This window comes from Acanthopagrus latus, chromosome 12 (assembly GCF_904848185.1).
Source record: "Acanthopagrus latus isolate v.2019 chromosome 12, fAcaLat1.1, whole genome shotgun sequence".
Classification (NCBI taxonomy): domain Eukaryota; kingdom Metazoa; phylum Chordata; class Actinopteri; order Spariformes; family Sparidae; genus Acanthopagrus; species Acanthopagrus latus.
The window spans coordinates 10,386,581-10,411,094 of record NC_051050.1 but is presented as its reverse complement, the minus strand read 5'-3'; the positions used below and the strand labels follow the sequence as shown (position 1 = coordinate 10,411,094).

Genomic DNA, 24,514 nt, shown 5'->3' with positions numbered 1-24,514 from the left:
CTGGTGAAGTCTCTTCTCCAGGTCAATGATGCACACACATCTTGGAAGCCACATGATTTAAAGGAGAATGTGGTTCATCAGACCAGGCTTTCCTCTGCCTTTTTCTCCATGATCCAAATCCAACTCTCATTTGCCCATAAGTGCTTTGATAAGGGACAGGCTTCAGCACTGGCAGACCAGTCTGCGGCTACACAGATCCAGATGCAGCAAGCTGCGATGCACTGTCTGTTCTGGCACCTTTCTATCAAAGCCAGCATTAACTTTGTCAGTATGTTTTGCAATAGCAATAGCTCTTTTGTGGCCAAGCGAGCCCTTACTTCAAATTCACGTCAACTGGTCTGGGTGCCCATGACTATCGCTGGTTCTCCGGTTGTCCTTTGATGGACACTACCCACAGCACACCGCAATTTGGCCCTTGTCAAAGTTTCACTCAAGTTCCAGTGAATTTGGCCAACTGACTGTTCACCTGCTGCCTAATATTTACCACCCCTGGCATTGTAACAATATTATCAATGTTATTCACTCTAATTGTCAGTGGTTTTAATGGTGCTGATTGGTGTGTAGAAAGCTGAATGTCACCTGGACTGTCCAAATAAATTGTGACTATAGTACTCTGTATCTATTTCTCATTAGAATCAGAGTTACTTTTAAGTCTCCTTAATTCAGCAACTATACACCAAGTTTTCTTGGTGACACTATAATTTTCCTTCTTCTCTTTAGCTACAGTGAATGCTATGGAGAGGACTGAGATCAAGATCAACATCATATCTGAGCAGCTGGGTTTGAGCTGGGCAGGTTAGTCATTTAAAAGACCAGAGGAGCTATCCATCAACAGCATCTGTCTGTATTTGTGTGCTGTGTATTTATTTACTTGACTTGTCTGTTTGTCAGAGTTGGCACGTGAGCTTCAGTTCGGTGTTGACGACATCAATAGGATCCGTGTGGAGAATCCCAACTCCTTGCTCGACCAAAGCTCTGCTCTTCTCAACCTGTGGGCCGGCAGAGAAGGCAAAAGGGCCAAGAGTAAGTGAAGACGACGCTGTTATTCATCACTTTTTTTGACTGTTCAGATGAACTAATTTTAGAGTACTTTTTGACTCCCCTTCTTTCTTGAATCCCTGTCCTCATACACATATTTCTCCACTTCCCCTCCTTTCTATCTGTCTCCACACCCCCAACAATGTTTTTTTCTTTCAGTGGAGAGCCTGTACACCGCTCTGAAAAACATAGATCGTGCCGACATTGTAACATCTCTGGAGGGTCAGGCTCCACAACCAGCACCTGGAACTTTAGAGGAAGGTGCCTGTCGACTCAGCGATCGCGACTCCACCCTGTTGTCCCCCAGTGTCATCAATGGTAAGTATCACACACACACATATTGAACACCCGTTGCAATATTCAGATTATTTATCAAAGAACATTTATGTTACTCCATTAGATTTACGACAGCAAAAAAATGTATCATTTATTTAGTCTTAATACCTTACCTCAAAGCTAATCAATACATCAGGCAAGGTCAGTCAGAGGCTAGATCATTCCACTATTCTTATTTAAGTTTTGAATCAATTTTTATGTTTTTTAGTTCATCGGCTCAGTTCTTTCCATTCCCAAATATAGTATTTGCACATTCAGATTAACGTTTTGCATGGATATACTGTATATTCAGGAAAAAAGTATTCAGTGGTTCAGGAACAGAATTTTACAAGAATATTCACTGAACAGTTCAATAACTTTATTCATGTCTTCATGACTAAAAATCAAGACGCTTGATTAACAATTATTCCTCCGGGATTTATTTCCTTGGATACTATAAAAGATGTATTAGTCACAACAGCTGCTATAGTCAGCACCTCAAAAAATCGCCACAAATTTCCTCAGCACAGGAAGGTGAGCTGTTGTCCTCATATTCTTTCCACCTCTGAAAACATCCCTGCTTCCCTGTGAGTTTAGGGTAACAGCCATTTTACCTTGTCTCTGTTGCTCCACAAGAGGTCACGGACATAAGGCCACCGCGCCTTGTGCACAAGCCACGAGTTATTAGACCCCCGTTTTTCAGAAGGGGTAAGTTGAAGTTAAACTCGGGGCTGCATGGTGGTTTGCTGCTCATGCCATGAACTTGATGATGATGATGAATCTCAAATGATGTTTTTGAGGTCTGAGGAATGGTGTCATTCTCCCACCATGAACCCCAGCCTTTTGCAGCATGCACTAACACCGCCTCTGTGCATTCCTCACTGGGGCACAAGTCATTTTTTAATTTTCCGTTACACTTTTTCACACTTCATACTTGAGCCCTGAACATGATGGTTCCTATTCTCTTTGGTAAATATGAGAAACGAGGATAACTCACTTTTACTGTTACTGACGTGATTTTAAGAGTTAACTCAGACATTTGTAAGGCCAAACAGGCCGACACATAACATACGGGTAATTTCTGATTTTCAGTTAAACATGTTTGAGATTGTTTAGATTACTTGTGCGTCCGTGTGTTTGTGTGAGTGTGTGCACACATACAGCCCATGCCTGTGTGTGTGCATACATGTGTATGTCCGGGATGGATACACTAGTCAAAAGTGGCAGTAGTACACAGATGATCTCTGTGTTCTGGGCCTTCATACCTTGTTTCTATCCCTTCCTCTTTCTTTCTCTATCTTTCTCTGAGAACAAGACAGAATCTCACTTCAGAGTTCGATCGACAGCGGACATTGTTACAATGTTCTTGCCGTCTTGGACTTTTGTCTTTTTGCTCAGGACAATCTCTGTCTGTTCTACTTTCAGTCTTTCTCTGAACCTATGACATGTCATATCTGCTGCCCAGCCGCCCTGCTCCTCCTCCTCTTGCTCCTCCTCCTCCTCCCCTTTCCTGCTCTTCTTCCTCCTCACAGCTCTTCCTGTCCGACCTCTGACCTCATATGACCTCATGTTGACCTCTGGGCCTCCTCCTCCTCTCTTGTCATCTTATTTTCCCGTGCTCCTCCCTCGTTCAAACAAGCAGAGACCCTCTCCTCCTCCTCCTCTCTCAATCCAGCTCTGTGTGTGTACTACAGTTTGTGCATGCGCATGCTGCATGCTTTGCTGTTACGGTTTCTGTTTGTGTGTGTGTGTGTGTGTTTGTAATTTTGTGTGTGCGCGTGAGTGTGTTCCAGACCTGGGCTTAAGTTAATAGTGGCTGAGATCATTAGAACTCAACTACTTCCGCTTGCAAGGAATTTACGTGTATGAATATTTAGTCTCTATACAAGCAGTGTTTAAATGACTTGCAAGATAAACTAGGTTCAGTTCAATAATTAAGATACATGACAATAAAATTCTACCCAGGTCTACTTAAGATGTTTTTGCTTGTGTGTGAGGAGTTTCCTGAACATAATAAAGTTTGCTGTTTGCTCTTTTTGATTCTGACATCTTTGATTCTGTGTGCATGGCATGCTTTCAATGTATGAAGTTCTATTCACAGTGTAAAATGTTTTATTTGTTCAATGGGTGTATTTCAGTCTTGTTTTTTAATGCTGTATTAACAAACAAAATGGGTTGTTTTGTGTTTTTCCCTGTAAAAAAAAATGGTGTGTTGTTTAAAGCTTCGCTGTAACACATGGTCAGCTGTGTAGCACATAATGTTCAATGTACAATGTTGCTGTGACGTTATGTCTTTCATACATGGGCACAATAACTAATTGTAAACGATTCTCAGCGTTTGATAAATGGGATTCTAGTTTATAAAAACCCACATTTTAAACAAGTTGGGATGCAATGTAGAATAACAAAAAAGGATAGTGGATTTGCTACAAAGACAATATGTTTAATGATATCAGCTTCATTGATTTTTGTAAATATATGCCTATTCTAAATATGATAGCAGCACTACGCTTTAAACAAATGGCTTGGGAAGTTATGAAATACTCTAAAAACACCTGTTAGGAACACTCCACAGGTAAACAAGTTAATTGGTAACAGGTCATAGCAACATGATTGGATATGTAAGGGGCATCTTCGAAAGGTTCGGACATTCACAAGCAAGGATGAGGCGAGGTTCAACACATTCACGTATACAGGAGCAAGTCTTGGTAACACTTTTTAAAGCCATTGTTAGGAAAGAGTTTGCATTATGTTCTACACAGCATCCCAACTTGGACATTTTATCTCTTACTGAAATAGTATTATTAAACTATGTGCAAAAGTAAAATAAATTATTTTACTGAAATTTTGACATTCAAACTAAGTCAACACTCAACAAAAAAAAAAAATCTGTGTTTTGCCCAAGTCTGATGACAGACTCATTGTCAACATTGTCTGAATGTTATCTGCCAGCAGGGATATTGCTGTGAGGTGTGTTTGTGTATTGATTTGGGTGTGTGAGATTTATTTCTGTTGATTTGAGGCTCACCTGTGAGCCAAAACTGTGTGTCCTCATTTGTATTTTAACATGAGTGCCGTATTGTGTCTAGGTTTACGTGTGTGCGTATGTGTGCGCGCATATAGTGGTAAAGTCAGTGGCGTGCTGTGTGGCGTGTTGTCCTCTCATGTTTTGTTTTTCTCTGTGGAGTTTATTTGTGCCTCACTTACATCTTGTGCCTTTGACACCACTTGTGCGTGTGTTTAAATAGCAGGAGTGAAGGGAAAGGCTAACCCAGATTCATCTAACTCATTCTGACTCTCATTCTAATCCTGACATTCATTCCTCCCTGCTCACCTCATTCTGACGCCACCACTCATCTTCCCGGCCCTGTACCATCCCAGAAACACACACAAACACTCACACACATGCCTACTCACATTTTAATACAGAAACGACTGTTATTGACACACTAAAGAGGTATTTCACCCATTAAAACAAACCCCTTTTTTACTGGTCTGACTTCCTATGGATTCAGTTTTAAGCCATTTGCAATAATCAACTGTGCGATTGTGTTTATTATAGAACAGGTGTTGATACAGTTCAAGACACCTGCATTAGTTAATCTATCCTGGAAGCATTTTAAATCAGAGAGAGAAAACACACTTACTTGTAGGTTAGATAAAGTGGACTTTGCTAAACTGTTGCTTTCAGTAATTTTGTGTTTATAGCTAGAGCTTATTGATATAATACATGAGCTGTTTCTGAACAGACAAATGTCAGCTTTGCAGAAAATGTAACAAATTCTTGATATTTAGTTGTAATGCTAAACTGTCAGGTTAATCATGGACAGCAGGTTGGTAGCAATGCCTCTTCCATAGCTTCACATTTTGGTAGTTTCCATGTGGTGAATATGTTGACAGATTTTTTAATGAATTGGACTGTATAGTAAATATACTATAAATATAGTTGTCTCAATGATCCCTTATTCTTTGCAGTTCATCAGACAGGTGAGATGTAAGTCACTAACTCCTGAGAAATAAATACTGCTAGCTTGACTGTTCTTTGTATGGGCCTAGATAGGTTAAAGACAGGAAATAATCATGTTTTTGATTGCAAAATCCAAATACAAAGGGGCATGTTATAAGCAACATTTTAACATGTTCAGTTTGTAAAAGCTGCCTGAAAAAAGATCAACTGTAAGGTCTTTTCTTTTGCCTCACTGTTCATTGTCTGGGCCTGGTTGGCATAAGGACTAGAAATGATAATCATGTTTTTGGTGACAGTATTTTATTTCAAAGGGACATTTGTCAATATTAAAAGCAATATTTTAAAAGCTGCCAGGTAAAGTATAACAGAAAGGATTGTTTTAAAACCTTAAGTTTGTTCTCACCCTAATGCTTGGGTTACTCTTTGAGATTGTCCTGTCAGCCAAAGTATCATAAACAAGCAAGAGTTCCAGGTTTTTACCTGTTAGCTTGATACATGTTGTGATATCACACCTTGGTGGTTCTAGGCTCTGAAGCAAAAAACCACATCCTAACTTTGATGTGGGTGAAGTACTCCTTTACTGTCTAACAATTTCACCTTATTTCATTCATCTTAACTCATTGATGGAACAATTTATTAGACAATTTCCTTACAGTCAATCCCCAATCCAAAGCTGTCACATGTACCAAAATGTCTGAGGGTGTGAACTTCAAATATCACCAAAGATATAACATATTGATAAAACTGTAAGCTTTATTCACAAAAAAATTCCCCAAATATGAATTGAATACTGAAAATATTTCAGTTTCTATTAAATAATTGAAAACATTTAAAATTCACGTTTGACTTTAGAGGCATTACGACATTATGTTTTGATAAAACATGCCACTAAATCAAATTCTTGAAAAGGGAAAAGAAGTGAGCAAAATTATTTATGTTGTCTGGATCTCAGTTATTGTTAAAGATATCAAACGTTTGAACCTACGTGATGTGAAAACTCAGAGATAAAGTGATCTCATCATTTATAATGTACTGTAAATATGAATTATATTGAATTACTGTAATATACCACATATTTGCATTGGTCTGAAATTGATGTTACAAAGAATAATAGAGAAATAAGTGTGTGTTTGTGTATCAGAAAGTCTGTTAATGTGCGTGTGTCCTTGTGTATTTTGTTAGTGAATAACATTTGGGAATAAAACCAAAGTAGAACAAAACTGTTTTGTTATGAAGCCAACAGTATTTAATGATTAAAAAGTGTTGAATAGTGTTTGATAATCCAACAGTTAATAGTCTGACTCACAGGATCTAGACTGATTGTATGAACCTGCCATTGGCCGACTATCTCAGTAGGCATTCTTCCTTCAGCTATCTGTATGCCATTTTCTGACTTTACAGGAAGCAGCAACAACCTTCAAGCTAGCCATAAAGTAGCAAGTTACTCTAACCCAAACTGCTTGCTAATGGTACAAAAATAGCCACTTTAATACCGGTACAGGTGATTTATCCTAAAACATTACCGTGTCACTTTCAAATAAAATGTAGATCACTTTATATAATACTGTTAATTGCAAAAAAGTCTTCCAACTTAATACCTCTGTCTAATGTGTGTGTGAATTAATGTGTCTTTATATGTGTGTGTGCAAGAATGCTTGTGTGTGTGTGTGTGTGTGTGTGTGTGTGTGTGTGTGTGTGTGTGTGTGTACAGTGACCTTTATTTGGATGCCTGGGGTGCAGACATATAAATGCATGATGCTGATGTGTAACTACAGGAGGATGCAAGAGCAACAGTAACTTGCATTTTCCTCTGCAGAATCTGCAAGCTGCTGCTGACTCCCACTCAGGAAGGTGATATGGGTTGGAACGATAAAAGAGACGTAACATTACAGCTTTGTTACTTGTAGTGCAGCAGCTGGGAAGCTTTGTAGAAAAAGAACATTGTCTAATCAACCGTCTGAAATAGTTTTTAATTTCTGGAAAAGTACAGCACCCAGCCACTGCCTTGATTGGTCAACACCAACAGTGGTCTAAAATGCTTTTTTAATGTGCTTTTGATTTCACTGTTGGCTGTGTGTAAATAACAGCCTAATGATCAGCCTTTTAATGAGCTGCAGGTGCAAACAGGATACTAAAATCCAACTGGAACCCTTTACTCTGAAAATGAATTAATGATATTGTTATATCGTGCCAACCCCACAGTCATTGTACTGTATAACTCTGGACTCATCTTTTTTTAGCTTGTCATGGAGCACAGAATACGTTCTGCAGATTCACTGTCTGACAAACTAGAGCCCTGCACCATTCACCTCACAGACAGTGGATGATACACTAAACGCCTTTGACCCCCACCTCACTCTTATTGCTGTGTCCCAATGACAGTAACCTAAAGTTCATTAGATCAAACCCAGAAACAGAAGTAAATGTTCCAAGTATTTAGACATCGATCAGACAAATTGAGAAAATAAAGATGAAAGATTCTGATTTCAGAATGAAAGACAGGTATTTTTCTTGTGTTCTACCTTTCACTCTGAAAGCAGTATAAAACATATTGGCTGGAATTTATTGGATTGCTAGTTCTGATTCAATATAGACATTTTCACAGTTAATGAAACAGATTTAAGGATGTCCTTAATCTTTGGCTTCATATAGACATTTTAGGCTCTTTCCTGTTTTATTGGGACAGGGCTGAGCCCCACTGTTTCCTCGTGAGCTGGAGAAACAGTCGATCCACCACCTCCCCATCCTCCCTCTGGCTGTGCCTGCGTGGTGTTAGTCTTTCTCTTGTCTCGCCCTGTCTTCCCTCCAGGTTATGGGCTGGTGCAGGAGGAGCTGCTGTCCCCGGCCTCCATGCAGTACAGCTTGCCCTCTCCACTGGGAGCAGAGCCCTACTGGCAGGAAGTCTCCAGCCTCGAGTGTGCCCCCATCGCCACGACTGAGGAAGACACATTAATGGAGATGTCTGACGTTCAAGTGTGGCCGGCTGGGGTCAGCCCCTCACTGGTGACAGTGGAGGACTCGTCACTAGAGGGTAGCAGCCGGGCTGATGACTCAGAGGGTGCTACGCTGTCCCTTCCCTGCAGCTTGGGTCGCCCAAGCAGTGGAGCCAGTGGAGCCAGCGGCTCTATCATGGAGCTGGAAGAGGAGGAGGAAGAGGAGGAAGAGGAAGGGGAGGTTGAGGAGGAGGAGGCGCCACATGAGCCAGCATCTCTGCTGGCAGAAAGGGACAGGGTGAGGGCCAGTGGCGCTGTCCCTAAGGTCAATCTAAACGGGCAGCTGGGAGGTCAGAGGTCGGATGGAAGGAGAGGGGAGGCCCTCGCAGCTGGAGGAGGAGCAAAAGGGGGAGGTGGCGGTATAGGGCTGGGTTCAGTGGAAGGGATTTCTGTTGTTGCAGGCCAGCAGGTGTATGCCCAGCGTTGTGAGATGTCGGGACTGAGTCGGTCTTCAGAGCATAACGGCGATAACAGGTACGTTGGCTGACGAAGTGTGTTTTACAGCCTGTATTCAAAATGGTAACATATCTCCTATATGACTCTGGTTTTCTTTTATTTTTTTCTCTTTTCCTTTCCCTTATTTGCATTTTGCCATCCAGAATGGTAGGAGGTGGAGCATTTCAACCCTACTTACCAGACATGGACTCCCTGCAGGGCTGGGTGGGCTCGGTGTCATCGGGACGTGATGTGCCAGGCTTGCGTGTGGCCCAGGAGGCTCTGCTGACTCCGGTGTGTGACACGGGTTACTCTCATGTGCTGCGTGGGCGTTTCCTGCAGGGCACACAGCCCTTTGACAGGGGGCTGGGCTTCTCTCACCAGGAGGCCGGCCAACATTCTTGGGAACGGGAGCCAAGGCGGGGCCAGGTCAGGTTTCCACGCCGACCACCCGCCGCTTCCTGCGCCCGGAGGGGAAACATCTCTATCCATCACTTTTTTGAATTGTCAGATGGAAGACAGTCATTTAGTTTGATTTATTTGCGCACGACCATCAGTATTCACTTAACAACTGAGGAATCATCAAAATTTTATATTTTGATGAATCTGACCAGATTGATGTGTTGTGTGGTGCAACACATGGGGAATATTTACCATGTCTAATACCTTTTCATTTCTTTTTTACATTTGTGATTACAAACAAGTTTGTTACTGGACATATGTGATTACTATGAGCTGTCGTTTATATGTAAATTGTCTTTTACAGAGAGAGGAAAAAGAGGACTACACTGCTGAGGCGCAGTTTGTTTCTGAACACGGACATATGCTTGCTCGAAAAGTGAGTCAGTCATGTTTTCATCATTTACACTGAATCATATTCACTCACAAGCACTGTAAACCCGAGCAGACAGAATTTTACTTTAAATCAGTCACACAACCTGGCACAAAGGGTGGGAAATTAACAGGAGCCACGAGCCAAATGATATTTAGAAATATTTTGTCCCCGTTAGCAGATTTGACAACAAACCAACTTCTGTTTATGGTAATTTGGAATCTATAAATGAAGAAATTGGACATCCATATATTAAAGGTCCCATATCATAGAAGGTGAGACTTCCTGACACAACTACATATTCAACCACACACTCTGCATCACTGCGGTTGCAAAAACATTGGCAGATGTAAACAGGGTGGGCAGCAGTGCCTGGTCGAGCTTGTGAGAGCTGACAAATCAGAGCAGACTTTGCTTTTGTGGACGGGGCTTTAAAGAGACACTAAAATGGAGCATTCAGAGAGGGTGAACAGAGGTGCTGCAGTAATGGACAGTATGAGGAAAATAATGTGCTTTTTGAACATTAAAGCATGTAAAGATGTTCAACTAGCAATGTAGACATCCAGTATAATATGAAACTGAAAATGAGCATAATATGGGACCTTTAAAGACAGCAATTAGCATTGGTAGAAAAGAGAGACCTTTCATCACAATTGTCTTCTCTGGCAAAACGCTGGCAAATTTGTAAATTGGTTTGATATGTTGAACGAAGTGTTTCAGACAGTGATGTGTTTCTCTTCCAACCTGATTGGCTGATGAATTTCTAAATGTAAAGCAGTGACAGCCTGTGAAATTTCGGGGACCGCAGCGAGCCACAGTGGCCGGCCGGTGGACAGATGAGTTAGTTTCCTGCTCTGCTACATGTAGAGGCTTCAGAAGTTAACCGGTCCGAGTGTTGTTTCCTTCCCTCCTCCCTCCCTCCTTCCTCCAGGTGGGGGTGGATGTGAGAAAGGGTGCTCAGTCAGTGCAGCGCACCAGTCTGCGGAGAGTTAAACACTGAAATACACATACTACCCAGTCCTCCAGGTACGGGACACACAGCAAGCACTTGTGAATCCCAGTGCTTGGAATAAAGCCTGTATGGCAACATATTTGGACTCTGTTAGAGCTCAGTAGTCTCTACATGCTGTTCTGTTCCATTTATGTTCAAAATTAGATTTGGCATCCATTATACTTTGATAATATTTTGGGAAGGCCAGTTTCATTTAGCCTGTGTTTTGTGTGTTAATGGTGTCTCTCTCTGTTTTCTAGGACCGGAAAGCCACTGCCAAATCATCATCCACAAAAACACAACCAGAACGCAGATGGAAATGAGGAAGGGAGGAGGAAGAGTAAGACAGAGACTAACAAGTGCAAACTACAAAATGACAAACACAAAATCATCCTCAACATGTGACCATGGAGTACCACAGAGAAGAAGAGACGGAGAAAGAAAAAAGAGGAGTTCAACTTGTAGTTTTATAACATTTGTAAAGAAAATATTAACTAGACTAAGGCATGAAGATCTCTTTTGTTTTTGTTTTTTTACAAAAAAAAAACATAAATGTCAGTAAAACAACCAAGAAAAAAAAAAGCAACAAAAAGTGCTTCCTGTGAACTGTAATCGCATGATGACTGCTGGTGCATGCCCTTTGACCTTTTGAACTGTCATTATCTACAAACTGAAGGGGTACAAGGTGCGGGGCAGACCCACACATGGGCCTCAGGCCATTTTAAGGACCTCACCCCCCCCCTCCCTGCAACTGGAGCAGCAGGCAAGTTGAGTCCAATAACACTACAGCCAAAAAAAAAAAAGTCCCTCAACGGATGGTTCTGTATACAGCTAAGCCTCTGCTGAGCCTACCAATGCTTCTTTCTGGACCTTTTCCCCTATTATTCTCTATGTGATATATGCACTCTATGCTACGTGGACATGTGTCAGTGCGTGTATGTGTGCGTATGTGTGCGTGTATTCTTCTCTACCGCATGTGTTTCTTGCTTCTGGCTTGGCGCTGAGCCCCCGCCTCATGATTGGCTCGCTGCCCCCTGTGATGTCATGGTGCGCTCAGTGCTGGAATGAGAAAGCCGCTGTGCTCCCCTGCTCGTGAGTGTTCCTGTCTGCGTGCGCTGGCGTCTTTTCCTTTGTAGGTGAAGCTCGTTTTCTTGTTATCCGTTCCTTTGAAACCTGTCCACCGTGGTTTTCAGCATTGTCTAACCTCGGTAGGGAGCTGAAGCTCTTTCACCCCTCGTGTTTTCAGGGAAAAGCGACGGGGAATGTTTCCTTTGGAAAAGGGGTTTGATGGCTTAATTGCATTGTGCAGCAGCTCTGCAACACAAAGATCGACGTTTTCCTCCCTTGTGACCTTTTCTACCTTCTTCCGTCATTTCTCCCAGTAGCGCACATTCCCTCAACTCACCTTTTATCAGTAGCCTCAGTCGATATGCAGTAAAATCACAGGCCTCTCCATCAGCATCTAAAGCTCCTCCATCTAATGTTAAAAACTTTGAGAAAAACGTTGTGTGTGTTTCCTCTTGATCTGTTTGCAACGGCTGTAGGGCCTCACAGTTGGATTTTGGTCGATTCATTTGAAATGGTGAAATCATGGAGGATCTGTTTCATGTGCGGATGTAGTGATTTGGAGGAATTCAAATGTGAAAGTAGCACAATGCTACTACAGCAGGTGATTGTGCTTGGAGCTGTGCAGCGAGGACAACAGGTAGCACTGTGATCGTCTTATTAAACACTGACCCCAGACTCGTGAACTGTGAAGACACACAAACATTTAAACACACAGACAAAAGCACATCCACAAACACACATGCTTACACACACACACACATTATCAGAAAAAAAACATGTCATCATTAAATAACTATAGCCTGGTCAGAGTGTTGGATTTTTTGGAGTATGCTGCAGCAATAATACTTAACAACAAGAGCACAGACAATGGACGCCGTGGTTTTGTAAATGTGCATGAAGGAGCTGAAACTGAAAGGTGTAGCTGACTGAACTCCTCAGTGAAGACAGAAACTCCATCTGGACGAACAGCAGCTGAGTTTGACATTGGGCAAGCGTGCTGTTTCTGACGGGAGTCAGAGAGGACGCGCTGATGCGAGGGAGGATGACTCAGCTGTGGCAGTGTTGGACTGCAGAGGCCTGAGAGGGATTATTTGTTTTACAGCACTTAACGTAGCAAAATATAAACCAGGATATGTTAACTTAATACACTGATACCTATTAAGGAGTCTGCTGCTGCCGTATGGTGGGAACCACTGAACTCCGTGTTGTTTTTCTGAGTAATTTAAGTTGTAGTTGTAAGTGTTTCACTATTTTCAAACATACACTGGCATCACTGTAAACCACCCATCTCGTGTTCCTTTCATCTCTGAAACACTTACTTTATGCAGAAACCTGACGGCAGCACTATAAAGGGGGTCATGTCATAGTAGCACACATTTCCTGGAAATCGAAACAATATTTAAGTACTGTAAATGCTACTGTAGCCTGAATGACTGAGACACTGGATGAATGACTGAACACATTCGTTTCACATCACACATATGCACATATTTTCCATGCCCATGAATGCCTCATCCGATATAGCACATGTTTTTAATTACATATCACATGTTTTCCACTGTTACTCCACTCAGGTTTTCAGTTCTGCTCAGTCAGAATCAAAAATGTTTCTTTTTGATTTTTGTTTTTGTTTTTTAAGTTCTAAGTCCTCCTCTCAAAAGACGAGCGCAGGACACAAAGTGACTGCTTCTGAGTAAGACATGGGTGTTGGGGGACATTTAGGGCGGGGTGGGGATTCACAGAACAAGGGAGTAATTGGTAGGGCATTAGGAAGCAGGATGGTGTGTGTGTGTGTGTGTGCGTGCGTGCGTGCGTGTGCATGCATGCCTGCGTGTGTGTGGTGGAGAGATTAAATAAGACCAAAAAGGACACAGAGTATTGTGGTCATTAACCAGCTCAGCTCCAGGAGAGGCGACATGACAGTGGTTGCCTCTGTTGGTTATGTTTTACCCAATTTACCCCTAGGAGTGGTGAACTTAAATGAAGCAGCCAAGTTTTGAATCCACCAAATTAAGCAAGGCTGTTTAATTTGATTAATGTGCAACTAATATGTGGACTGCAAGACAAACCACCGGGTTTTTGACCTGTTCTGTAATCTTACCAAAGCAGCTTTTCTAGTAAAGTCCAGGATTTAATTCTGAGCTTTGAATCAACCCACCAGAGGACTACAAATACACTCTCTCTTTAGAATAATGCTGTCTAAATCTTTTTATTTCATTAATTTGTCTCTATTTGACATCTTGTACTGTATCAGTACAAGAAACGGATTGGATATACATATTTTAAAGAGAATTGACAACTTCATCTTGACGATCTTGTGTTAAAGTGATAATCCTTAAAATTTTAATCACATCAAACCCCATTTTTGACACTCTTCATGGCATTTTCTTAACATCCATTCAGTATCTCTTTATGAGGAATTGCCTCTCTGCCATATACAGTTGTATGTTTCATTGCCTGTGGCGGACATGATGCACAAGACAAAAAACAGTTAATTGACATGTCTCAACTAATGTGCAAGACAAAATTGGATCAGTATTTTGGAGTATTGACACCTTGTTAGTGTTCACGATGATTCTTACCAGCATATACTGCTGGTTGTGCTTTAAATAGATCCAGGGGTTTCTCTCCTTTGTTGTTTTGACAAAGAAGCCACTAAGGCCAGTGCTACTGAAAAAATGTGTTGGGAGAAAGCTTTCTTATTGAGACTTTCATGTAGGAGATACAATGTGTAGAAAAAAATTTAAAAAACAAACTTTTTTGTGTTTTGGAATAATCCAGAATGTAAAGCCGTCCTCATACCTAAATAACTGAATAGGTTGAATGTCATCAACACCAAAAACAACAGCTATGTTAGCAAGTTAACACAAACAGGACAGGAACAGCATCCTGTGTAAGTTTTACCCATCCATCCCATCCTCCTCCCCACGTGTGGACATTTTCCCTCTTTATACACCTCCTCACTTCCTCTTCCCCTGCATATTTACCACCACAAACCACAGGTGTCACTACATCAACCAAGACTGAAATCTTAAGGATTATAAGCTTAACTTTGAGTCATTATCCCCTTATTTAACTTATCGTTAAAAATATCAGTCAATTTTAAGTCCATATCAAATGTTCACATAAACCCCTGAGCTACATAATGTTTTGAGTAGTTTAAGATTAATGGAGAAATTCTGTTCCACTCTGAGGTGTTTATTACAAGCATGATTTAAATTTACTGTCAGAGTTAAACTAGTCAGTGAACCTCTGCACTATGATGAACTAAACTCCACCGTGTTTGTGTTGTACTCAAAGTGTGTGTGTGCGTGAGTGAGTGAGTGATGTTGGATGAGGGGGAAGAAGAGAGAAAGTTTTTTTTTCCAGGCTTGTGACTTGAGAGGACGTGTAAACATACGACGATGTATTTAAAAAAAAAAAAAGAGTATTGTAAAATTTTAACTGTTGCGAAGAATAGAGATCACCTATACTCCTTTAGAATGGATACATGACAATGTAAACGCAATATCATATTACTCTATCCTAAGGAATGCAACTGCGCACATGCACAAAAAAAAGATGTTTTTATGAAAATATATGTATAAATATATGACAAAATATATTTAATTAGAATGCTATGCACCCTCATAGAGTTGTTATGGATGTTCTTTAAGCATTATCTAGACTAGGCCAACGCCCACATCATGTGGAATGTAGAGGCTTTGTAGCTATGACCACTTGTTTTCTTTTCTTTTGTATTGTCCTGAAGAGAGGATAAACAAACGTGAATATGTATACAAGCCTTTCAATCAGAATCATTCTGACATGAAGATATGTATAGATCATCTTACCCTGTACACCAGCTCAAACCATTTACAAGAGTTAATAAACAAAGATGTGACATAAATGGCGTATGTTGTCTTTGTGAACAGTATAATTATCGTGTAATCGTCCTACATGTGCATTAACTTTATTAGATAAAGTGAATAATGTTTATCATGATGTGACAGTGTAATGTTCTGTTGAGAAAACTTTGGGACCTGGCATTTAATGTGGATGCAACTTGACACGCACCACCCAAACAAACGCCACTACAGCCAGGTACCCCTCATGGCAGCAGCGCCTCCTGATGGCAGTGGGCACACAGATCTGCTTGAGGAGCATGACAAAGATCTCCAAGCATTGACCCAGCTTCCAAATTCACCAGATCCCAAACTGATCAAGTAACCAGCTAAGGGGGCCTCAGAACTCAAAGGATCAGCCACAGACACCAGGGAACCACCAGAGGTCCTGTGTTTACGCCTTGATGCGTCACAGCCAAGTCCTATCAAATGTGTGGACAGTGGACGATTGAAGCCAGAGGGAGGCAGCAATGCCTGGCCAAAAGTCAGTAAAACCACAGAGAAGAAGAAGAGCGCAGCTCCTGGATCAGGAAAAACTACAACTCCCACGTGCTGTGACGCCCCCCTCTCTCAGCCAATCACAGCGCTACGCTCTACGTGACGTTTTGAAGGAAGTCCCAGGGTTGTTTTGGACGTGCGGTGACCACGTGTAGCAGCAGAGGAAACTTCTCTGCGGACTGACTGCAGTTTGGCAGCTTTATATCCTCCACCAGGCTCATAGCCACTGCCCTCACCCGTGGGTTCGTCCCAGCAGCGCAGAAACACCAGAGCCGGTCCTGAGACAGAGATGTCAGCGGGGGGTCACACCACCAGCAGCCGGGCCATCCCGGCCGTCAGGCGGGTCGCCATCCACGACTCTGCTCACATGCCCCAGGATTACTCCACGACTCCTGGAGGGACTATGTTCAGCACTACACCAGGAGGTAACACACTGGGGGGGGAATCAATAACACATTAGATACATTTCAGCAGGGAGACAGCAGCATGTGAGATGTAAAGATTTTTAGGGCTGTAAAGTGTGTTTAAACAGATATAATGGGCATTTAAAGAGGTAGTAGATGATGAAACACCTGCATGTTGAGCTGCAGACAGGCAGTGCAATGTAGTTACGTTTTTGAAACCCAGTAGGTTTTTTAACATTTCGCCGCTATTCCACCAAATGAGTATTAATAAATCAGTATTATTTGGTGCATTGCATTACTTTTGTATGTCACATTCAAAGTGGCTGAGTTTGACATGTAGATTTCACACTGTTGTTTGTAAATTGTAGAACATTGCAGAGATGTAGGGAAATGTTACTCTCATTCAAAACATCTTTTATTTTATTTCACTTCATCATGTGTTAATTGTGAATAAAGTAAAACAGTTCATGGTGGAGGAGACACATGTGACAGCCAGGCGACAGACCTCAGCCCTGTCCACAGTGGGTCATGTTTCCCTGTTAATGTTTTACAGTGTCGGGGCTTTCTGGAGGCTAAAGACCAAATCCTGCATTCTGCTAAATGCATAGCTTCATGCAGATTTATTTGCTCATTTGTGTCATTGGAGTCGGTCAGTGCACAGACATGATTCATATGTTTTCCTTTCAGTATAGTCTCATGTGTCTGATGGTCACTGTCCTTCCTCGAAGGCTCATCAAGGGGATGGACCTGTTGATTTCAGAATCAGAGTATCTGTGTTTAGTGTCAGCCGACTGTAGCAGAGGTTTACTTACACAATCGAAGACTCAATGGTCAGCCTGCTCTCAGCGTCGTGTCCTATTAATAGTCTGGTTATTACAGCAGGCTGTTGTTGAGCTGCAGCAACATGTTTACTAGCTGTGGCTAAGTCAAACCAGTTATAGTAAAGTAGCACAAAAAAGCTACTGATTGTTGTGTATATTATCAATACAACAAACTGTGTCATTATAAATTACAACCACTATTTAGGAGAAAGAAAAGAATAAAGCATGAATTGGTCTAATTTTTGGTATGAATTAATAAAAGGTAATAATTTAAACACAAGTGTTAATCAGTCAACGTGGGAACAGGACAGGTGATAGTCAGGGCCCAGGACCCAGAACAACCAACTATGATGACTCTAAGTCAGTACCACTCTAGTCGGCGCACAAAGTTTTGTGACCCATTTCTTCAGTGTTTACTCAAACAGCTACAACCGTGAGATCCTGGGAAATCTCCAGTATGGTGGCAGAATTAAGCAGAACATGTTCTCTGCTTGCGTGTTTGTGAGAAAGGTGACGTAGAGTCCACATGTTGCCAGCTGATACTGTGTTCTGTTCCCACGTCAGCAGGCGCGACAGATTTACACAGATAAAACAGAAGTGGGACAGTGAAGGTGAGTCAGTGTCCCTGATATGGATGACAGAAATTAGGTCATTGCCCATCATGGGCATGTACGGACATGTATACAAATGTATAGATGTGTTTTTGTTTTTTGTTTTTTTATTAAAGTCCATTTTAATTTAGTTGTTTTATACTCATGCTTCCAGTATTTGTAAGTGTTCGTATCAATGTTACAATGTTTTGTTTATGTTTTTGCTACAAATGTCTAATGTTCATATTAGCAGCAACATTTTACTGTTTTATTGTGTTTGTTTCAGCGATTTTTTACTCTTAATGAGTCTTTTTTTTGCATGTCAGCGGCTGAAAATGTATTTCATTTTTGCTTTATTTTAACAACTATTTAAAAGTGTCCAATGTTTAGATCATTAGTCAACTTTTATTTTACATAGCTTGTTTTGTTTTATCTACTATGATCTTAAGACAGGTATTTAATGTTGATGTTAGCTGTCAAATTTTATTTTATTTCAACATTTAACTGATCTTTTTTCAACTTTTTAAAAGTGTTTGATGATTGTTTTGTTTTTAACTTGTTAAACGTCTTTAAAGTAGCTTTTAGCTGCTGTTTTTTGTTTTCTGTGTTTCAACTTAGAAAGGCTACATTTCAAGGTTCGCAGATTCCTTTTATTGTTATTTAATTGACTTAGTTTTATTTCATTACTTAAATCAAAGGCTTTTATCAGAGTTACCTGCTGTGGTAGACTTGTGAAATCAAAACATTTTGGATCCCACAAAACGTTCAATATGAACACAGTTGCTCCAAATATTGATGATGTGAAATTTTGCCATCGACAGCCGGTAACTTTGGATTCCTCTGCTGCTGTCGCCCACAGGTACCAGAATCATCTACGACAGGAAGTTCCTCCTGCAGTGTCGGACGTCTCCTCTGACCCGTACGCCTCCCAAACTGCCCGACATCCCAGGAGTCACCAGGCCGCTCAAACCTGAGTCCTCCGACAACACAAAGCAGCCTGAACAGACGGCCAGCAATAACAACGACCACCTCCATCCAGAGGAGAACGCAGGTAAACGCCTCTGTGGTTTTAAATAGTGAAAGGGTCAGATGGGTTTCAGCACTTTTTTGTCTGTTTCCCCTCTGCTCAACATGACTGTCTTCTCTTTTTCTAGAAGATGCCCAGTTTGAAATGGACATCTGAAGAGAGGATGACGAGGACAAAAAGTGATTTACAGCGTTGCTTTTTTTGTTTACTTGGATGAAAGATTGTCGGCTAAAATGAGAAGCCTTGTCTTACTAAAATGTAATCCACTTTCAGATTTGTTCTGAAAACAAGATGGCATTTTTTTTTATAATGCTTAATATGTGTAAAAAAGATTTTAAAACACTAACTAATGCATAAAACAGTTTCTTTACTATGACTTTGTATGATGTGTGAAATATTTGACATGTAAATCAAAGTCTTGTGACGATTAAACCTTTAATATTTTATGTGACGTGACTTATTTGATGACTTTTAGGCATTTTTTCATCTGTGAAACAGGAGGAGCAAAAAGGTTTTGCTTGGTGAAATTTATGTAATAGGTAATTTATAAGAGGTTACCAGTCACCTTTATCATGGGGGACTTGTAGAACATGTGTATAAAAAGAATCCAAATGTCCTGCGATGCATCTCAACATCAGAGCGCTCACCCTGCAGGAGCCCCGTGGTTCAACGACTATTTGAACCTAAAACATAAGGAAATACAAACTCTACTGCTGCAACTGACAGTATCCACGAGAGCATGAGAACAGTCATATATCAGAAGGTTAAAAATGCTGCATAAGAGGCTGTTAAATGTTAATGTACTGTTCAATGTGACTTGCTGATTGAGACATTATTCCGTCCCTCAGACTGACAGTAGATTACAATTCAGCCCCTTGTGGCTGAAATTAGTATTCCCAAAGGATGTTGCACCTGCCAAGATTTCCACAGATGAAAAACAAACTTAGAAACTTTTCACCTGTTTTAAGGTCATGAGCATGGTAGAAAAACAGTTGAGATCAGACTCAGAAAATAATCAGTGGAACTGGACTCTCCCCTGCCTCTCAGGGCCTCCACAGAACTATGTGTCATTAAACTAGTAGTTTGGTTACAGCTTGCTGGTAGTTCAACTACACTGATATTTGCAAATGGATTTAAGTTAAATTACTTTTTTGTCATTTTTATATTTTGGTTTAATTTCACCATTGCATCTCTACTGTAAGTCAAAGCTGCCATTTCTCACACCTTCACATGAACAATAGGGTATTTTCAAGTCTTCCATGATTGGTATTTGTTAAATCACATGTTGTCAGTTTGACAAGTCAAAATGTCTACTGTAGAAAAGTTTATGATCACAAATCTTTTCTTTGTAATGAGCGACTTCAATGAAACTCTTGCATCAACACAGAAATGAAAACCATCAAACACTTTGTTCAAGATAAGAAATAATTTATTGTATTACTGTACATAGTAAATATACAAATGGGTCAATGTGACCCAGACATTTCAGTAAAGTAAAAGCGCTTACACCTTTCAGACATTTGTCATTTCAATAAGATCCTTAAAAATTCAGTTTACGAGCATAAAACAACAGTTTGTACAACTGTTTCTGCTATAGTGCTTCAGTCAGGAAACCACAGCCTGCTTCTGTCTTGACCTTGTTTTGTTTCAGTCACCTAATTTTCTACAAAAAGTACCAACAATTTTACATTCCGTAATTCCTTAAATCCATAATTTAGAGAGCTGTGTCCAGGATAAACAGTAGTTCCCTTCTCTCATATTGTGCAATGCAGCAGCAGCCTCTGTCTTTAAAGTGCCTGTGGACCTCCATCCACTTTGTGCCTCTGAGCAGCTCAGGCCCATGTCAGTAGGTTCCTCTGGGCCTGTGGCTCAGCGGCTTCAGTCCGTCTGACCTTTAACCGAAAGGTTTTCAGGTCCTTGGATCAGTGACAGCCGCACTCCTCCACCACCATGTTCTCGTGATGCCTCATGATCATCCTCCCGTTCTCGTAGTACAACATGGAAAGCGGTGCCAGGCGGGTTGGCACGCAGGAGAGACACGGCACCTTGTCTGGGTGGTGAAGCCTCAGCAGGCTCTGGAGAAAGAAAGAGAAGACATTATTGATTAGAGCACGTCTCTTAGGTGTACTGAAGGTGCATCCTGCTGCAGAAAATACAATACAGTAAAAGTACAGAGGGTTGTCTCCTTACCTGCATGTATGCGTGGTTAGATGGGGTGAAGGTCTCATCTACTGGTGTCGGACAGTTCCCCTCACAGCGGAAGGCGTTGTACCGTTTGGGATAGACAATCCACTCACTCCAGCCGATCTTGTCAAAGTCGACCCACATGTCCACCTTCCTGCAGAGAGGACCCTTCTTCTCCTCTGCGGGGCCGCTTGCGGGAGCAGCTCTGACCCCTCTCCGTCTCTTCTGCTGGGTTTTGTGGTGCCTCTTGGCCCTGCCGGTCCTGGAGCTGTCCCTGTCCAGGCTGACGTACTTGGAGTGCTCAGCCGTGCGGATGAGCGTTGGCATTCGCTGGCCGCTTGGGTTCTGCCTCGAGAAGACCACCATCATGACCCGGTCAGATGTATGGTGCTGGACTCCATCCTGCTCCCGCTCTTCCTCCTCCTCCCCCTCCTCCACCTCAGGCTCCTCCGTCCTCAGAGTGGGGTGCTCCCGCCGCAGCCAGCGACGGAGCACCTCTGTCATGTTGAACACCCTCCAGGAGGACGGGGAGACCATCGCACTGGGATGAGCTCTCAGGCGGCCCAGCAACAGCCTGTTCTCTGGGCAGTGCATGCCGGAGCAGTGGTCCCTGTGGGAGTGGTAGATGTCCACCGAGGCTCGGGAGGACTCGGTGAAAGCAGGCAGGCGGATGCGAAGCTCAGCCAGCTGGACGTGGTCGCTTGCAGACATGGAGGACATGTCAAAGGTGACGGACCACCTCTTGCCATTCTGATGGCAGCCTGAAAGAGTGAGGAAAAAATCGATCAGCATTAATTTTGACTTGTTTAGAAAAAATTCACTTGTCATCTGACTTTGGGCCAACAAGACTGATTTTTTCATTAAACAGGTGATGATAGTGAGTTGCATAAATGTGATGAGCCAGATGATTAAATTAAGGTGAGTGAACTAAATTAACACATGCACAAAGGAAAACTAATCCCCAGTTAGTGACCCAGTCCTAATGCACAGCTGTGCACAGCAACGTCCCACCAAACTCCATTTAAAAAAAAAAAAAAATGCCATTTTAGTGCTGAATACTCACTTTTAGCGACAAGGCTGATGACAGAGTCGGAGTCGTGCAGTGCCGGGTTGTCCTCCGTCCGTGTGTGAGTGCTCACGCTGGCAGGAGGAGAGCCGGCCCGGTCCTCGGTCAGCATGGTCCGGTACAGCTGCATCATGTAGAGGGGCAGCCTGCCGCCCTGATGCCGCTGCACGGAGCGTCTGGAGCCGCCGCCCATCCCACGGAGCAGACCGTCAGGGTGCATCCCGGGAAAGGGCTGGCCGAGAACCAAATCCACCAGAAGAAGAAGCGCAAAAGAGAAATCCACGGCTAGTCCCTTCATAACTCCCAGGTTGTGTTGTTGCTCGTCTACAGGTAGATCCACGAATGGTCCAGGTGAGAGGCCGGCTCTCTGTTTATATAATCCCGCCCTCTCTCATCCCTGAAGTGATGTGTCAGGCTGGATGGATGAAGGGTGTGTGTGATCCACGGGACACTTAAAGTGACAAGCTTGTTGTGTATCGAAACCAATTGGCCTTTGTAGTGTCCGAGGTGTGAAAAGTGTAAAAGCCCAGCGCTCTGATTGTTGTTCTTGTGTATATTACAGATCCCTTTGATAAGAAGCCGTGACAATAATATTAGTTAAGGAGATTAGGAGCTGCAGCACCGCGCTGTGATTAATGGGAAAGTAACGCAGGAGTTAATCAGAAAAAATGACTCTCTGCAGCTGAGCTGTTATAGGAGCATGCTGGGGGCAAGTTCAGGTCAATGTGACACACGGACACTGAGCATAAATATATGATTTTAATTACTGGTTCATTTATATTGCCTGTTTAAGCTTAAATAGCCTCATCCAGTGGGTTTGTAGAAGGCTGGACCCCAGAATATAACAACTCTAATAATGGACTGAACAGGAGAACTTTTTCAAGTGGGGTAATAAATGTCAACAATAAACATTAATAGTACATTTCTTACACATTTCTTCAAGAACTAGACATTTATTTTAACTTACATTTCTGTTAATATACTTTTGAAAAAGAAAACTTAGTAATGTTCTTTTAGAGGCAATGGTGGAAATTTTATTTTTTATTTTATTTGTATTAGATGTACATTTGTACAGGGCTGCACAATTAATAGAAATATGATCAAAATTGCCATATGACAAGTGCAACATCCAAACTGCAAAGCTGCAATCAATTATTGGATAAACAAAAAAACAGCGTCATAATGAAATGAAATGTAACAAAAGACATTATTATTTTATTTTATTCCTTCAACAGTTTTTTGTTGTTGTTGTTGTTGTTGTTTGTTTTGTTTTTTTAATTAGAAATTTTAGTCTGTGATGAACTAATATTTAGGTGAGTTTAAGATCGATTTCCACTGTGGACAGCTTCAATGAGAAGAGTCCATGCAGCGCCATCTGACGCGCTAATTGACAGCAGCATTAAAGGGACACTAGTGACGTTAACGCTCGTTATGAGGCCCATTCACGAGTCAAACTGCACACTTGACCTCAAAGCAGAGAAGAAAACGCTGATGGCCGACTACAAAGCTTTGATTCCGTCTGATGAACACGATGTGTGAAAGGAATAAAGAAAAAGTGCTCTTTGTCTTACATGAGTCCGTTCATTGAAAGTTCTTTATTGTCACAACACATCAAACCAGCTTTGGTTGTGAACTTTGATTTGCTGCACATTTTGGGCGATTGAAACCTTAATACATAAAAGGAATTATTACATCAAACCACTACAAAGAAAGAATCAAAAAAAGCAGTATTATCATATTGACAGACCACGAGTGTAAAGAAAAAATATATTCTAATACGTCTGTTTGCACCACAAGCACATTTGTACTTGCACGGTCGTGGCCACAGTTGAAGACACTGAAGAAGTTTCACTGACGCACTTTAATAATATGCTTTACTGGTGATGTCACGATAAGCGCTATTCTTAAATTACTAGCTCAGATTAATCATCACTAACAAGATTAATATTAATAAGATAATAATATACACTGACAAATCCTCATTATTACTGAGCTACTTTAGACTATAAGAGCGGGAATTATCTCCAACTTCACCTGATGCATCACTAGTGCCTACATGTAAGTACATCACTCATTATAATCCAGTTACTTTAGAGCCTATCGATAATCCTGAAACCGACCAATCTGCATAAGGAGCACTTTATTCAATTTTCAAAAATTATTAGGCCTATATATTGAAAATACTCGAAGTTGAGAAGAGGACTTATTTCTATCAGTATAGGTATGGATGGATGACTGATGATGATAATGAATTAATCCACACTGCCGCAGAACAGCTGCTTCGGCCACATAATTTAAAAGAAAAGGCAATAAAAGAGGATAAACGAATGATACCATACAATACTCGGTTCCGTGTGTAAAGCCACTATAGCATGATATACAATTTATATCATGCTATGAA

General features: G+C 41.6%; 3 protein-coding genes across 6 annotated transcripts in view; 2 read left to right on the top strand and 1 right to left on the bottom strand.

Moving 5' to 3' along the window:
* Positions 1–15,545, top strand: part of LOC119030519 (ankyrin-1-like) — an 80,147-nt gene extending 64,602 nt beyond the window's left edge. For 2 of the 4 annotated variants that reach the window (XM_037118200.1, XM_037118198.1), the window contains 8 exons: positions 721–795; positions 892–1,023; positions 1,198–1,356; positions 8,130–8,787; positions 8,913–9,042; positions 9,515–9,586; positions 10,512–10,606; positions 10,832–15,545. In XM_037118200.1, coding sequence (XP_036974095.1) covers positions 721–795; positions 892–1,023; positions 1,198–1,356; positions 8,130–8,787; positions 8,913–9,042; positions 9,515–9,586; positions 10,512–10,580 — 1,295 coding nt within the window. In that variant the 3' untranslated portion in view covers positions 10,581–10,606; positions 10,832–15,545. The other 2 variants (XM_037118199.1, XM_037118201.1) reach the window with 2 other exon arrangements.
* A 577-nt stretch (positions 15,546–16,122) lies between these two features.
* On the top strand, positions 16,123–19,309 carry LOC119030521 (eukaryotic translation initiation factor 4E-binding protein 1-like). The gene is made up of 3 exons (XM_037118203.1): positions 16,123–16,446; positions 18,696–18,887; positions 18,991–19,309. Exons 1-3 carry the CDS (start codon positions 16,311–16,313, stop codon positions 19,017–19,019), a joined length of 357 nt encoding a protein of 118 aa, XP_036974098.1. The 5' UTR covers positions 16,123–16,310; the 3' UTR covers positions 19,020–19,309.
* Positions 19,310–20,278: 969 nt separating this feature from the next.
* On the bottom strand, positions 20,279–24,270 carry LOC119030520 (nodal homolog 2-A-like). Its single transcript, XM_037118202.1, has 3 exons — positions 22,111–24,270; positions 21,054–21,808; positions 20,279–20,938 (listed from the first exon to the last, which is right to left on the bottom strand). The coding sequence occupies exons 1-3, from the start codon at positions 22,409–22,411 to the stop codon at positions 20,786–20,788; spliced, it is 1,209 nt and encodes a 402-aa protein (XP_036974097.1). The 5' UTR covers positions 22,412–24,270; the 3' UTR covers positions 20,279–20,785.
* Between the last annotated feature and the right edge of the window lie 244 nt (positions 24,271–24,514).

Coding starts and splice junctions, on each gene's coding strand:
- LOC119030520 (XM_037118202.1), bottom strand. CDS start 22,411: ATGAAGGGACTAGCCGTGGATTTCTCTTTTGCGCTTCTTCTTCTGGTG. Junction 21,809..22,110: donor CATCAGCCTTGTCGCTAAAA/GTGAGTATTCAG, acceptor TCACTCTTTCAG/GCTGCCATCAGAATGGCAAG. Junction 20,939..21,053: donor CTAACCACGCATACATGCAG/GTAAGGAGACAA, acceptor TTCTTTCTCCAG/AGCCTGCTGAGGCTTCACCA.
- LOC119030521 (XM_037118203.1), top strand. CDS start 16,311: ATGTCAGCGGGGGGTCACACCACCAGCAGCCGGGCCATCCCGGCCGTC. Junction 16,447..18,695: donor GTTCAGCACTACACCAGGAG/GTAACACACTGG, acceptor TGTCGCCCACAG/GTACCAGAATCATCTACGAC. Junction 18,888..18,990: donor CCATCCAGAGGAGAACGCAG/GTAAACGCCTCT, acceptor CTCTTTTTCTAG/AAGATGCCCAGTTTGAAATG.